The 12,853-nt window shown below is 39.6% G+C and overlaps 1 protein-coding gene across 1 annotated transcript; it reads right to left on the bottom strand.

Annotated features, from left to right (window-relative positions):
* Positions 1–2,811: 2,811 nt before the first annotated feature.
* On the bottom strand, positions 2,812–12,674 carry ATP5F1A (ATP synthase F1 subunit alpha). Its single transcript, XM_072605228.1, has 12 exons — positions 12,180–12,674; positions 10,531–10,609; positions 8,178–8,347; positions 5,927–6,100; positions 5,676–5,842; positions 5,331–5,479; positions 4,862–5,013; positions 4,546–4,770; positions 4,007–4,114; positions 3,755–3,899; positions 3,164–3,314; positions 2,812–3,037 (listed from the first exon to the last, which is right to left on the bottom strand). Exons 1-12 carry the CDS (start codon positions 12,237–12,239, stop codon positions 2,956–2,958), a joined length of 1,662 nt encoding a protein of 553 aa, XP_072461329.1. The 5' UTR covers positions 12,240–12,674; the 3' UTR covers positions 2,812–2,955.
* Between the last annotated feature and the right edge of the window lie 179 nt (positions 12,675–12,853).

Raw genomic sequence — 12,853 nt, 5'->3', positions numbered from 1 at the left:
GTGAAAAATAGACTCAATAAATAATTGACTAGATTCATTCTTAAAAAGTCCTTATGTGTTGGAAAAAAAATAAAAATCTTATTGATGAATTTCCAGTCTTCATTTCTATCAAAATTGTTATTTCTACTTATCACCCTGAGATCCTCAGAGTTGGTATGGTGGAAAAATGGTGAATTTGAGTCAGAAAGCCTGGGCGGGAATCCTGCCTCATACTACTTGTGCGACTAGACAAATCACTACGTCTGTCAGTAGGTGTTTCTTCACTTACAAGGTTGGAGGAGATAGCCTTCAACTCATACTCATAATCCTATGAATCAGAAGATTACCGTGAAATATTGTTAGATTCCTTGAAAATAGAGAATCCGTGCATGGGATGTTTTAATCAGGGCATTTGATAGGCCACCTAGTCTTAATAACCCTTGTTTCCCTTCAAGTCACTGTTTAGCACTTCAAGATTTGGTACCAACCTTTCCATAGCATTCGATGATTGGACTTGAAAAATTAAAATTCTGATCTTTTCTTCCTCATGCAAAAAAATCTTGTCAGTTAATTTTTTTTTCCTCCAGGTGCAATTTTAATTATTCAGGAATCCAACCACGGGCAATTTACAATTGGTGTCTTGTCTAGTGCTTTATTTGTTTTCATTAATGCACAGCTTAATGGGTGCTTTTTTAGTTGCAGCAGCACTAATTCCTTTATAATTATAGCTCACACCTTACATTAGACAGGTTTTTACTTGCATTGTACATTTTTCTAGAATTGTGGAGTTCCAAGTAAACCAGATGAAAAGACGTGACAAGGCTAAACAGGCTGATAACACGTCACCAAAACTGCTTTGTGCTGAAGTGACATAAAACATGTCATGGGATGTTGGTGTGATCTTGTATATTTTTTCCCAGATGATCCTTTCTGCCTCCTGTGTGTAGACTTGGGTTGATGGGCCATACCTACAGTTTAGGATCAATTTGAAAGATGAGTGGACTAGACAATGGACTGGAATTAGGGAGACAACTGAGGCAGGGAGACCAAAGAGGGTAAACTGCAGCAGTTTAGGAACAAGGAGAAAAAGGCCTATACCAATAGGGGGGCAGTGTCAGGAGAGATGGTGGTGTTTATGAGAAATGTTTTGAAGGTATAAGTTTTACAACTGTGAGGAGGCTGTGAGGAGGGCATGAGAAAAGCTGAGTAGAGGATAACACCCTCTAAGGATGGTGGTATCCTCCAGAGTAAAAGCAAAGTTAGAGAAGGGAAGGTTTGAGGAGAAAACGAGTTCAGTTTAGACAAGCTGAGTTAAACACACCTATGGGATAACCATTTCAAGATGTTCAATGTATGACTGGAAATCTGAGACTAGAGGTTAGGGCTGGATAACTCTTACAATCATCTGTATAAAAATGACCACTGAATACAAAGTAAAATAGTATAGATGAAAAAAAGGCTCAGAATAGGGATGTGAAGGTCCCTCCATTAAGCAGGGATGGCCTGGATTGAAAATGAGGGCTAAGACAGGTTAAGAGAACCAGGAAGGTAGGTCACAAAAAACCCCAAAAAAAGAACATGGTGAGAAAAAGGCATTAGATTTGGCAAGACCCTATACAATAAATCTTTTACAGAATAGTTGCAATTGAATGATGAGATCAGAATCTAGTCTGGGAAACTTAAGTGAAAGGAATAAGTGGAAACATCAGATAATGGAGACGGATGGAATTATTGAGGGTTTGGGGGGATAGAGACATGAGTGCATTTTAGATAGCAAAAAAGACAAAGAGGCAATCTGCTGGAGATGTGATGGAATGGGATCGCTTGTACACACAGGAGTTCATTTTGGCAAAGAAGGGCCACCTTTTCATGTGAGGGCACTGGAGGAGATTGTGACAAGACTTGAAACAGAAGATGTTAAGAGCTCTCAGTGAATGGCCTGTTATTGTTCAGTTGTTTCAGTCGCGTCCAACTTTCTGAGACCCCAGTTGAGGACTTCTTGGCAAAGATAATTTAGTGCTTTGCCTCTTCCTTCTTCAGCCCATTTGGCAAATGAGGAAACTGAGACAAACAGGATTATGTAACTAGTCCTTGATATAGCTCTTACTCTTGCTTTGAGCCTAAATTTGAACTCAGGTCTTCCAGATTCTAGGCCAGGGTGGAGGGGTGGGGGGCTCTATCCCTTGTGCCACCTACCTTACACAATGCAGCACACATGTTATTTATTCCCCAAGTTTTACTTGAACATAGAAAACTTAAGGCTCTGAATCATATCTTACATAAATTAAAACTACATTGGTTAGAATTGGTCTTTTAAGTTATTCAGACATGTTGAATGAATTAAAACATTCTTTTGGGTTTAGGAGATACAGTGAAAAGACTATTGCATCAGGTATAAAGACCAACTACACTGAAATTTATATTGAAAGTCATATGTAGGAGCACCTGGGGGATACAGAGGATAGAATACTAGGCTTAGAGTCAGGGAGATATGAGTTCAAATCTGAACTAAGGCACTTACTAGCTATGCGACCCTGGGCAAGTCACTTTTAACAGTCTCAGTTCCTCATCTGTAAAATGGGGACAACACTGGAGAAGGAAATGGCAAATCCCTCCAGTATCTTTGCCAAGAAGACCCACAACTGAACATCATATTAAAAAACAAAACAAAACTTCACAGAGCTCCCCAAGTTAAGAATCTCGGAACTAATCAGAACCCAAATTCACTTCCATTACAAAATAGGAAGCCATTAAAAACCTGTGCCAAAAATCCTAATTATAGTTTAAATTAGGCAAATAGGTTCAATCTCTTCAGTGACAACAAGAAGACAATAACATGGAACCCTTTTATTCATAATAGGATTTCTGTACATTAGGCACAAAAGTGCATTATTAAAGTCCTATAATGAATGGAACCGAATCACAAGAAGAAACACTGACAAAACCAAACTAGCATATGATAAAATCCATGGGAGTTTAAGGTTCAAATCCAGCCAAGAAGTTTGTGACAATTTCCTTCAATTTCGCATCTGACTGTTCTGAGATCTTTCCATCAGTCCTGCATACAAAAAACAAAAGCACCACTGTAATTTTCATCTAGAGAAAATTTATATTTTATTAAAAAATGAAAAAAAAAATTAGCAAAATTTTGTATCTGATCAAAGGAAATGTCTTCTTGTCATACCTGATATTACCCAAGAGGGACTGATGTTGGCTGATGACATGAGCTAAGAAAGCACTCTCAAATTTGGTGATTTTGCTGGGTTCCAGTTTGTCCAGATATCCTCGTACACCAGCGTAGATGACTGCCACCTGTTCTTCAATTGCCATGGGAGCTGAAAAGAAAACCAACACTTATCTATATTTGGATTCCAGATATCATTATCACTATGCTAAAACACAGGAAAACTCTTTGTTGTCTTTGGTTATAAATTATATATATTTGTACATATAAATAAATCATCACCAGAATCATAAGCTAATTTATAAGAATATTTACAATCTGACATATCTTGCTACTTTTCTTTAACCATTAAGACCATTATGTTTTCAAATAAAATCAATATGGCATATTGGTAAAAGGACTAGATTTGGGATGAATCTTGTGTTTAACTGCCACAACCTGTTTGTCCTTGAGCAAGTTATTTAACCTCTCGCTAGGACTCAGTTTTATTATCTGTAAAAAATGAAGGGGTTGGATAGGACAATTATTCTGGTCTCTACTGGCTCACAGATCCTAGCCTAAGAAATAACAAAAACAAGAGGCACAACTTACCATACTGTCCTTGTTTCAGCAACTCAGTCAGACGCACACCACGACTCAGCAGTTGTTGAGTAGCAGCATCTAGATCAGAACCAAACTGAGCAAAAGCAGCCACCTCACGATACTGAGCCAACTCCAACTTCATGGTACCTGCCACCTAGAGTGCAGAAGATAAACATGGATACTGAGTTCTTTATTAATCACAGGTAATAATGTTAAGTATTTCTGCACTTTGTTAACTTTACAACGGTGACATCAAATTACCTGTTTCATAGCCCTGGTTTGAGCAGCTGATCCGACACGGGACACAGACAGACCAACATTAATGGCAGGGCGGATACCTTTGTAAAACAATTCTGTTTCCAAGAAAATCTATAAATGAGAAAGATTAAATTATCCACCATGACAAATACAAAAAACTTACTGAGAATTTAACCTTTAAAAACTAAACCAGTATTTCTATAAAGGAAGTCTTAGGATCTTCAGATCATAGATCTAGAACCATTAAGGGGACATGCTCAAGGTTAGACAGGTAATAATTATCAGAGCCAGTACTCTTACCAACATACTATCATCCAGGTCATGATAATCTGAGTTTCTGTTTCCTCATGTATAACGAGGAGGCTGGACAGGATAGTTTCTTGCCCTACTACCCTGACAAAAATCACAATATACTAACAGAAAAGTGAAAAAGACAAGAAGCACTATTCTGTAATGAAGACTTTTTTTTAACGTGAGAATTACTGGCTTAGAATTAACTAAGATATTTCCTATCAAACTATTTATTGTGGCTAACAAAATACCTGTCCATCAGTGATGGAGATGACATTTGTTGGAATGTAGGCTGACACATCACCAGCTTGTGTTTCAATGACTGGAAGGGCAGTCAAAGAGCCTCCTCCAAAAGCGTCATTCATTTTGGCTGCTCTCTCCAGCAGACGGGAGTGCAGGTAGAACACATCACCAGGATAAGCCTCACGACCAGGAGGACGACGGAGCAACAGAGACATCTGGCGGTAGGCAACAGCCTAGTATACATAGAAAATAGTGTTTAAAAAGAGTGACATGTTCTTTGAACTCAAGTTTTAACACCCAATTTAAAAATTAAATTCACTCAACCTGTTTGGATAAGTCATCATAGATAATTAGAGCATGTTTGCCATTATCTCGGAAATATTCTCCCATAGAGCAGCCAGAATAAGGAGCCAAGTACTGAAGTGGGGCAGCATCAGATGCAGTGGCTGAAACCACGATGGTGTACTTCATGGCATCTGAAGAGAAAAAGCAGTTTCAGATTTAAAATCATTATAATTTAAAAATCAGGTCCCTCAAATTGTGAAAAAAAACCCAGAAGACATCATCTTTTAGAGATATGTAACTCAGAATTCACCAAATTAAATGCCAAAAAATTTATAATATCTTAAGTAAAACTAAGGTCAAGTGCTTCTAGTAGTTTAGGAAAAATGGTTACTTCTCTTTTAGGGAACAATTAAAACTTCCCTTAGTCATCTCTGAACAAGTCAAAAAAAAATTCTAACTGCAATTTTTAGTAACATTAAATATGTTCAGCATTAATGTCCCTTGATACCTGCATCTGTAAGTCTCTTCACCAGCTGAGCAACAGTGGATCTCTTCTGACCAATAGCAACATAAATACAGTACAGCTTCTTCTTTTCATCAGTTCCATCATTAAAGCGTTTCTGATTAATAATTGTATCAATAGCAATTGATGTTTTGCTGAAACAGATTTAAGTTAACAGTCAGAAAAGGTTTGTCAATTCATATTCTACTAGCCATCAACTGATTAAACCATGAGCACACCTAATTACACTTCTCTACTTCTAGAGAATCAGTTTTAAGTTGAATAATATATGGAATCTTTCTCCTTTTGGAGAAGAAAACAGTAACATTTAACGTATTATTGAATGTTTACCCAGTCTGTCTGTCACCAATAATCAGCTCACGCTGACCACGGCCAATTGGTACCAAGCTATCCACAGCCTTAATGCCAGTCTGCATGGGCTCACGCACAGAAATTCTGGGAATGATTCCAGGGGCCTTCAGACCAACTCTTCGACGAGTTTTGGAACCAATTGGACCCTTCAAGAGAAAAGAATTATTACTAAGTATTGTTTTGATATACTTCCCACCAACTCAATTCTTTAAAATTAGTTCTAAATCTACCTTTCCATCAATAGCATTGCCCAGGGCATCTACAACACGGCCCAATAGCTCTTCACCAACAGGAACATCCACAATTGCTCCTGTTCTCTTCACAATATCTCCTTCTTTAATCAGTTTGTCATTACCAAACACGACAACACCAACATTGTCAGGTTCCAAGTTCAGAGACATACCCTGAAAGAAATATACATAACTGTAAGTCTAATAAATACTGTAGAGTTTTTAAAAGGTCCTCCTTAACCCACAACAGCTCATAGACTAACCATGCAAAATAATTTATCCTAAAAGAATCCAAGGAGAAATAAAACAATCGATGCTTCTCTTTGGTGTTATACATTATACGTTAGTAATTTTATTATAGGAAACTAGAATTCTCAAGCTAAGAGGAGAAATGTAATAATAGCTGAATTCCTCAAGTGCTAAGCCCTAATTCATAGTTACCATCTAATAGAGTGATTGGATTGGCTTCTCAATCACATTCAGAACAGGAAGATTATACTAGATATAAAAGTCAAGAATGTAAGCCAAACCTTGGGTATAATAATAAAAAAGAATATAATTTTAAAAAATAGTCCGTTTTTAAATAATCCCTGTTGTCTCAAACTAGACACCTGCCACAGGGTCACCCTTTCCTTATCCTACTTCCTATAGCTGCTATTTCCAAATACCACATTGCTCCAGTTCAGGGGAACCCAACTTAGGAACCAATGATGCTGAAACGGTCTAGTCACATGACTCAAAACAAATATTTTAACTTGCCTATAAACTTCAAGTATATCTGAGTAAGAATACGAAACATCTAGGATATTGTAGTAAACACTAAAAAGTTAGGTTTTCACAAAATGTTGCAGTTTCAAGGTAGTATAAGATAACAAGCACCACTGATCAATTAGCCTTCAGGAGAAGCAGCTAGCCTAACTAAAAGTTCTTAATAAAGGGGGTCAGAATTGAAATTAGCCTAACCTGGCTGGGGTCAATGATTAGAAGAAAGCTTTTCTTCACTGTGCTTGCTTAATGAATTCATTGCAATTATCTGACACTCCCAGCATAGGATTAGAGTCTGCACACCTGATAGGGAGGGCATCAAGACCAGGAGCTATATGAAGTGGGAATGTATCAGAGATTGCTATCTTTAAGAATTGGGACCAATCCTGATCTGGAAGGGAGGGACACCTAAAAATTAACACTATAAAGCTTGCTCTCACTTCTGTATCAATGCACTTCTCTCATAGTAGGGAATGTGCCTTTTTCTTTGCAAGGACCCTAATAAAAGATTCTTCTTTCACTCCAGACTTTTAGTTTTGTTATCGGCCAGAAATGAGCCCTATTCAAGATGAGGAGGGGGCTGGGGGCTATTTATAACAATATCAACCAAAAAAGAAACCAAAACTCACAGAAATCACTTGTGATATTTTTAATAAGACTATTTCACCAATACCTACAAGAGTTGGCACAAATTTGAAAAGCTATCAGTAACTAGAATAAATTAAAACCAGTTGCAATTAGGATGGGGTTGCATATATTGAATTTCTGAGGCAGAAATTAGTCACTTCTTAGGTGTAGTCCAGCTACAATTCATTTAATGGGCTTTAACATTTACTCTGCATGTTATACAATGAATGATGGTAAAAATAGAAAAAACCCTCAAGTCCCTCTAGCAGTCTAAAAAGATACTTAATACCTACTGTGACCATGAACAAGCTGATTAATCCCTCAGCATCTTAAAGACAACCCTCAAATTCTAAGTTGTAGAAGAGCTGCCTGCATTGATAAAGAGTTTTGACATGACAAGTTCTCCATAATACAAAATTAAAAGCCTGGAATTCCTCCACAGCACCCCCAACAAAGCAGGCCTACACAATATGCGCTTGCAAAAGGATTTCAAGGAAAAATCTAGGGTTGCTACTGCACACTCTCCTGTGTCACGTAATTCACAGCAACCAACCACCGTCAGCCTGTCTCTAGTCTAACCTATCTACAGCCTAAAGTTTACAAGTTGTGCAGGTGTGCTCTAAGGTCAAATACAAATAGAAATGGATCCCTGCAGCCACAAATTGACTTAGAAAACCACAAATTTACATTATGTATGTTTCACCATGTTTTTATTTTTATTTTTTGTTAAACATTTGCCAATTACTTTTAATCTGCTTTCAGCTGTTAGTTTGACACTTCTACTATAAGGTATCCCAGCAATTATGCAGTGATAACTTAAGTACCTGAAAATAGAGCATGCTGCCACAAAGTAATTTACCTTAAGGCCTGACGAAAATTCCACCATTTCTTCTGCCTGAACATTTCTTAGCCCATGAACACGGGCAATACCATCACCAATAGATAGGACTCGCCCAGTTTCTTCAAGATCAACAGAGGTGTCAGCTCCCAAAATACGCTCTTCCAGAATGGAGGATACTTCAGCAGTGCCTATTGAGAAAGTAAAATAACACCACACATTCATTTTTGGCTTTTTAAAAGCAAAATGTTTGCAATATATGAAATTCATTTAACATATACACACTACAATTATCAAGATATATACCTAAATCCAAAGGACAAAAGCTCCATTCAACAAGTAACATACCAATTATGAAAATAAGCTTTAGCTTAGATGACCTGGACCAACACTTACAACAAAATCAATGCAAATCAAGTGAGGAAACAAGAAAATCAAATAGTCCTTCAAGAAATCAAATATACTCTCCCTCTTCTATTCCTTGTATATTTGATTATGGAAACCAATATCTTTAGTGGAAGTACAAAGTTACATTCAGCCTGAAGTTGTGTTCTCAGTTTATTAATCAGAATTAGAAAAATAAAGTAGCAGCAATATATGGTTTATAGTTTGTTTCCAAATGCTATTTCTATAGAAATGATGCAATTCTCCATAGGGGTGACTCAAGGATTGAAAATAAGCCTTAAAAGCTAAATGAAGTCATTTAGTTCAATGAAGAATTCAGATAGGATTAAGAATTTACATTTATTTTATATTATAGAAAAGACTGCCACCTCCAACAAAAACTTAACAAGTCAGTGAGGCTCAAATTAAAGGAAATATGTTAAAAGTGCTAGATACTACTATTGGTTAAAACTGCAGCATTTAGAATTTAGGTAATTAAAAAGACTAACCCAGTGGATCATTAAACACAAATAGATCATCAATGCTAACAACTCACTCTATAAGTATAGGATAAAGTCTCACAGAGCAAACTAGTTGATCTTTTAAGTTCCTTTTATTTCCTTACAATAAGTGTATTAAAGTCATCCCGGTTCCTGGCTTAAGACATATGCTCAGTCTACATATAAAGATTATTCCAACAGGAAGGTTTTCATTAGTTACCCATATGACGTTTGTTTAGGTAAGTTCCTTGAATTATCTAGGTCTCAATTTTCTCATCTGTAAAACAAAGACCACTGTTCTGCTATCCTACATTTCTAAGACAGAAATAAATGCTTCACTGATTAGAGAAGCCTGAAATCCCAAGAGAATGTCAAAAGGTAGAATATCACAGAAATCAGATTACATTAGAATCCAAGAAGCCATATACAGAAGAGTATACAAATCCAAGAAGCTTGCATTAACTTAGAATATAAGCCAGTTGCAGCAGCAACCAGAAGGCTCAGTTAGAAAATAAGAAAAATTACAAACTGAAATATTAATGGAAAAATGTTAAAACATCACGAATCTAAATTATCATTTAGTGCTTCCTAAGCTGCGGACTGTGATCCTATGTGGGGGGGAATAAATTTAAGAAGTGCAGATGGGGTCCTGAGTGGCAAAGTTTAAGAAGCCTTGACTTATACTACCTTGGGGAAGACAGTGCCTGTGTGTATCTGTTATGCCAGCAATAAAATAAAAATAAGGTGTTCTACCATTGTACAGGGTAGCTGTGACAAAGTAATCAAAAAACCCATTAGCAGTTTTTCACCATGTCTTCCTCTGACAGTACTAATTTGACTCAAAATTTAAAAATTCTAACAACGTAATGCAATAGTCAGTTAACAAGCACATATTAAGCTATTCCTCTGTTCTATGTGCTAGGCACTATGTTAAGCACAGGGGATGCAAAGGGTAAAAAACAAACGCAAAATTCAAGTACTACCTTTCTGATGCATTCAACTATTTACTAAACCTCTACAACATTTTTTTTAAAGAGGCAGAGGGAAGATAAAATTATCAATCAAGATCAAATATTTATTAAACACCTACTATATATCAAAAACGAACCAATTCCTGCTCTCAGAGAGCTTACATTTAATCCAGGGAAATCAACAAATACGTAAGTGCACATACAAAATAAAAATAAGGAAATTTTGTCTTTTTTTGGAGGGGGGTGGGTCAGGAAGGCTTCTTACAAAAGGTGGCACTTAAGCTGGGCTCTGAAAAAAGCTAGATATTGTGGGAAGTGGAGGTGAAGAAAAAATACATTTCAACCATGGGGGGAAATTGTGCAAAGGTATGGAAATGAAACAACAAAGCAGCCTAGAACACAGCTTTCTCAAATAATGTTCCACAAAATAGATAAAAAAGACCTCCTCTCAAATTAAATCAACGCTTATCTTTCCTGAAACTTTTTATACTGGCCATAAGAATATGAATTTGAACATACCAGACTTCTGAAGGTGGCTGTTAGAGGAATGGAGGTTCCTGGCTGCAACAAAGGCTGCCCCCAAGGCATTTCTAGAGACCTGGGCCCAAAGGAAAACATTCAAAGATTTCATTTCCATGCAAATATGTGTTAAGTATCAATTTAAATAGAGCCATTATTTTAGTGCATGTGCATATGTTCAACCCCATTTAGATGTTGGGACTTCATTTGAACAGTCTGATTTTGTATTTAATAAAAGTTAAGGACAAATCTCAATTTATCTTTCTTATGCTACACTAAAATCACTAGTGGGGTTTATTGCTCAGAAAGACATCATCACTTTTTAATTTTGCTCCATAAAAGGCACAGAGACACTTCAGACTTTCTTGGAAGCCTCCTACCATGGTGAAGGTGCTGGGCTTGGGAGTCCAAATCGTGCATTCAACACTTATTAGCTACATGCATTTCTCTTTTGTGAAATGAAAACAATATCCTAATATGACTGGTGATCAGTAAGGTTCAAACACAGAAGATGGATTAGAACAAGCGCTAGGTATAGGGCAGCAGTTAAAAAGAATTGCCCCTTTTTATTCAAATAATATTGCATAAATGAACTGAATGTTGTCGTTTCCTTTTCTGGGAAAAGTCTAAATTTAGTTATTTCCTATTTCACTCTACCTCTATGGGAGGAATTTTAGTGATAAACTCCAAGGGACTGAACCCTAATGACCTTTAGAAGTCCTTTTCAGTGTGAGGCTCGTGCTCTTCAGGGTCACAGCAAAAAAACAACACAAAACAAAATGCCTCACTCTCCGAAACCATGAATTGTCATAGATTTATGGCTTCAAAGGTCGAAGACATCGAATCCCATTCCCTCCTATTATGCAGCTGGGCAGTCAAGTGACTGACTCAAGGTCACACAAGTACTAGATGGCGGGACCGGGATTTGAATTCAGGTCCCAATAATCTTATCATTTATCACACTTTTCACACCAGGGCAGCTCCTCCCCACTCCCAACACTTTGCAATTAAAAAAAATCAAATTCACAAATCTTTGTGTTACTTAGAAAAATTTCTGGCCGTCAAGGAAAAGAGCAGTTATGCTCCTCGCAGCACCTTAATCCCGCAACATCAGTAACCTTTATTCGGTACAAATCGGCCAAGAACCTGCTCTGACACCAGTGAAACGGAGAGTCCCTTGTGCTGGGGGCAAACCTGGGCCCCGCTGACCTTCAGACCCACAACACCACCCCAGGGGCCGGCCTGCCATCAGCCCCTGCAGTCCGCCAGGCCCCTGACCTTGCAAAGGGGGCGAGCCCGGAACGAGTCTCGGCGCGTGGGTGCAGGGCTGGGCAGGGCCGGGGGCCGCCCCGGGGAGGCCTGACCTTCACGCGGGCAGAGGCAGCTCCCGCCGCGGGCACCGCAGGCCAGGCCGGGGATCCGAGGCCTCCTCCGGGGCCACGGTAAGAGGAGCCGAAGCTGCGCCCGCCCGTCTGGTCCGAGTTCTCTCCCGGCTCCACAGTCCCCGGCTGCAAGATGGCGGCGCCCGCCCTGACTCCTCTGGGACTGCGCCTGCAGCTGCGGCAGCCGAGGAGCAGCGATCCCTGCCTTCCTGCCTGCCTCCCTCCCTCCTTCCTTCCTTCCCTTGCCTGCCTCTGCAAGGTGCTTACCAGCCCGGCTTGGCGGGGGAGGGCGCGAGCCAAGGCAGCGGCGACGCGTACAGACAGCATCTTTGCAGCTCTCTGACCGAGTTCCTACGCAGCCGATGCCTCCAGACTGACTGGGACAAAATGGCGGCGGCGCCGGCGAAGGTCAAGTCGGCTCGCCCACGTGACCCGGAAGTGATCCCTCCCGGACGGCGCGCGCCCTCTCTGTCGCTGTCTCTCTCTCTCTCTCTCTCTCGCTTCCCTTCACCTTTTCTCTGTCCTTCAAGATCCTTTTTCCCCCCGCCCCTGATGACGACAGCTTTTGTCCGTCAACCTCTTCTATCCTCCCGCAACTCAACCTCGCGGTCCGCAAAATAGCCGTTCCGTTTTCCGAGGCGACCTCTGCGGGGGCGTTGCTGGGGATAAGCACCCGGGCCGACGGTGACCTTTGACACTGCCCCCTACAACGTTAGCCTGGAGCCCATGAGGCCGAACTGGAGGCATGCAGCCTCCACGCACGAACCCAGGGGGAAAGAATTTTAGATGCATTCCCCCCCACCCCCACCCCCAGCGCCCCTAAATGCACCAGGGAGAGAGCGATGACAACGAATTCTGATCAACATTGAAAACAGACCGGGGAGTATGAGCACGTGACAGACTTGCAGCGTGCAAGGGCACCGAGGTCTTTCGGGGTCAGA

This window comes from Notamacropus eugenii, chromosome 4 (genome assembly GCF_028372415.1).
Source record: "Notamacropus eugenii isolate mMacEug1 chromosome 4, mMacEug1.pri_v2, whole genome shotgun sequence".
NCBI classification, from domain to species: domain Eukaryota; kingdom Metazoa; phylum Chordata; class Mammalia; order Diprotodontia; family Macropodidae; genus Notamacropus; species Notamacropus eugenii.
This window is presented reverse-complemented; position numbering and strand designations above follow the sequence as displayed.

Bases quoted from the DNA above. Each gene is read 5' to 3' on its own strand.
- ATP5F1A (XM_072605228.1), bottom strand. From the start codon at position 12,239: ATGCTGTCTGTACGCGTCGCCGCTGCCTTGGCTCGCGCCCTCCCCCGC. The intron at 5,843-5,926 runs GTAGATTTAGAA...TTTCTCTTGAAG, and splicing joins GCAATGCTATTGATGGAAAG to GGTCCAATTGGTTCCAAAAC. The intron at 5,480-5,675 runs GTAAACATTCAA...AATCTGTTTCAG, and splicing joins ATTGGTGACAGACAGACTGG to CAAAACATCAATTGCTATTG.